Genomic DNA, 2,704 nt, shown 5'->3' with positions numbered 1-2,704 from the left:
TTTTTTGCAGTATTTTTTGGCCAGGGCTGGGTTTGAACACACCACCTCTGGCATATGGGGCCAGTGCCCTACTCCTTTGAGCCATAGGCACCTCCCCTGGGGAGCTTAATCTTAAGGGGGATGAGATCATGACCCAGTCCTCTGCCTGGCAAGGAGGTAGTCAGCCCTGTCAGGAGGCAGCACAGAGTCAACAGCACTGTTCCCTGAGGGAGCTCGCCATCAGGGTTTCTGATCAAGGGCGAGGCATGAAATGTGGCGCACACACAAGGCTGCAAAGCTGTGAGCATGGGCCTCACTGATCACCTGACAGTGAGCGTCTATCTGCCCACACCAGCAACACTGGGACACCCTCCCCCTCAATAAAGCATGTGTAGAGCAGGCCACCTTGATGGCTCAGGGGCTCAGACTAGTGGCCAAAATGGCCTCAGCCCTTAAAGAGCCACCCTTTCCCTCTGCCTCTGCTCCCTACTCTCTTCCCAGTCACCATGGCACCAGCCAACTGACCTGCCTGAACCTCCCCTTGTGGTTTCATTGCCTGTCAGCCTCACATGAGCAGGGCAGCCCTAGCCCCAGCCCCACCTCGATTGGGCCTCCAGATCTTCTCCATGCCATGCCGCATGAGCACGATGCGTGACAGCTCCGTGAAGGACTCGATGACGTTGAAGTTGCACAGGGGGCTGACCTCAAAGAAAGTCATGCAGTTCTTCTCTGCATAGGCACGTGCCTGTTCTGTTGGGACTTGCCGCTTGAAGGCCAGGTGCAGACGGTTCCCAACCAAGATCCGGGGGACCCCAGGCGCATGCTTGGGGAGGGCACAGAACTCAGCAAAGGCACGATGGCAGGACACCCCTTCCCCTTGGATAGCAGGACCCTCACCGGGTTCTGAGATTAAGATTAGGGGGCAATAGGAGCAGTGGGGTAGGCCAGGATGGTGCCAACCTTCCCAGAGCTAGGCTGGGAGACAGAGCCCCGGGCTCAGACCCCACCATGTACTGGAAGACCCCTTCCTGTGTGGGACCTTCCCAGGCCACAAGAAGGGCAGCAGGTAGGGCCCCCTAATCCTCCCCAAGGGCCAGAGCCCAGGCACCTAATCAAGCTCCGTTCCCTGGGGAGTCCACAGACCCATACCCACCTCATCTATCTCCTTGATCCAGCGGTCAATGCCATCAAAGGACCAGCGGTTGGTGATGTCGTATACCAGGAGGATGCCCTGCAACAGACTCGAGGTCACCCACATGCACAGCTGGGCCTAGGCCAAGGGGGCACTTGTGTGGGTGAAGTCTCTCAGTTCCCAGGGAGGACCAGGAATACCCAGCACCTGGCAGATTTCCTGGGTCACCAGACATGGTGGGCAGAGACCTGCAGCCTTGCCTCCAGCAGCAAAGGAGGGCAGTAGGAGGGAGTCTTCTCTATCTTGGGATGGCATCTTCCTTGCTAAGTGGGGACTGCTGCCTCGTATCACAGATGCCACTGCCGCTCCCTCCCCTTTACAAATCCGCTGGGACAGAAATGACATTTTTTTCAACTTCTTTTCTACAAGCATGTATCACCCTGCAATGATTTGAAAACCAACACAGGCCAAGAGCCAAGCCGTGTACATCCACATCTGTTGTGTGGGGGCTAAAGCCCCTGGCCTGGGCAGGCAGATGAGGGGCCCGGCCTCCTGGGGACATCAAGCCTGATGCTGCAGTTACGGAAGTCAAGACCATCAGTGAACTCTGCCCCAGGGGTACCTGGGGCAGAGCTGAGTGGGGATGTCTCTGAGTTTTCCAATCCAAAACTTGCAGAGCAGAATGTCAGTCACCCTAAAAGCAGTTTTGTAAAGCTCCCCCAGCCAGGCAGAACAGGATTAGCCACGGGGCTTTCCCGCCATATCCCTTAGAGACCAATTACTCAGAGCTCAGCTCTGGGCTGTTTCCATCTGCCCTGACTATTGCACAGTGACACTGTTGTGGGTTCTCTGGAAGCACAATGTGGGTGCACACTGCTAGCCACTCAGCCACATCTCCCCCCACCGGCCATCTCTTGGCCTCAAACTCTACCCTGAAGGAGGCTTAGGGATCAGACCCTCCAACTAGCCAGGGCTCACACTACTCTGGGCTAATGGAAGAAGCCACCACATAAGGGAGGCAAGAGGAAAGTGCAGCTGTAATCCCAGCACTTGGGAGGCCAAGGTAGCTGCATTGCCTGACCTCACAAGTTTGAGACCAACTTGATCAAGAGTGAGACCTTGTCTCTAAAAAAAATAGCTAGGCACTGCGGCTGAAGCCTGTAGTCCCAGGTACTTGGGAGGGTGAGGCAAGAAAATCACTTTAACTCAAGAGTTTGAGGTTGCCGTGAGCTAAGATGTCATTGCACTCTACCAAGGGTGACCAAGTGAGACTCTGTCTCAATAAAAGGAAGGAAGGAGGGGGGAAGGAGGGGAGGGGGGAGAGAGGGGCAGCTGAGACTGAAGGAAGCAGCCATGGTCCATCTCAAAATTAGAAATTTTAAAGCTTCTTAAAACTACCTTTTTGGGGGGTGGGGGTCATGGTGGGTGACACACCTTTTGGGGATGGGACATGATTATAAGAGAGTCTTTACCTAACAAATGCAATCCATGTAACCTGGTTCTTTGTAACCATGTAACCCTCAATGAATCCCCAACAACCCCCACAAAAAAACAAACCATCTTTTGATTTCTGTAGTCTTTTTTTTTTTTTTT

The 2,704-nt window shown here is 54.3% G+C and overlaps 1 protein-coding gene across 1 annotated transcript in view; it reads right to left on the bottom strand.

The window, feature by feature from the left end:
• The window catches only part of RAB40C (RAB40C, member RAS oncogene family), a 39,667-nt gene that overhangs the window by 2,065 nt on the left and 34,898 nt on the right, over positions 1-2,704 (bottom strand). Inside the window, exons 4-5 of the mRNA XM_003790745.3 lie at positions 1,133-1,210; positions 580-802 (exon numbers count right to left, since the gene is read on the bottom strand). Of these exons, the coding sequence (XP_003790793.1) occupies positions 580-802; positions 1,133-1,210 (301 nt within the window). The remainder of the gene's footprint in view (positions 1-579; positions 803-1,132; positions 1,211-2,704) is intronic.

The sequence above is a fragment of the Otolemur garnettii genome, unplaced genomic scaffold (assembly GCF_000181295.1).
Source record: "Otolemur garnettii isolate 467f Iridium unplaced genomic scaffold, OtoGar3 scaffold00044, whole genome shotgun sequence".
NCBI classification, from domain to species: Eukaryota; Metazoa; Chordata; class Mammalia; order Primates; family Galagidae; genus Otolemur; species Otolemur garnettii.
Note: the sequence above shows the minus strand (reverse complement) of the source record. Positions and strands in the feature narration are given on the sequence as shown.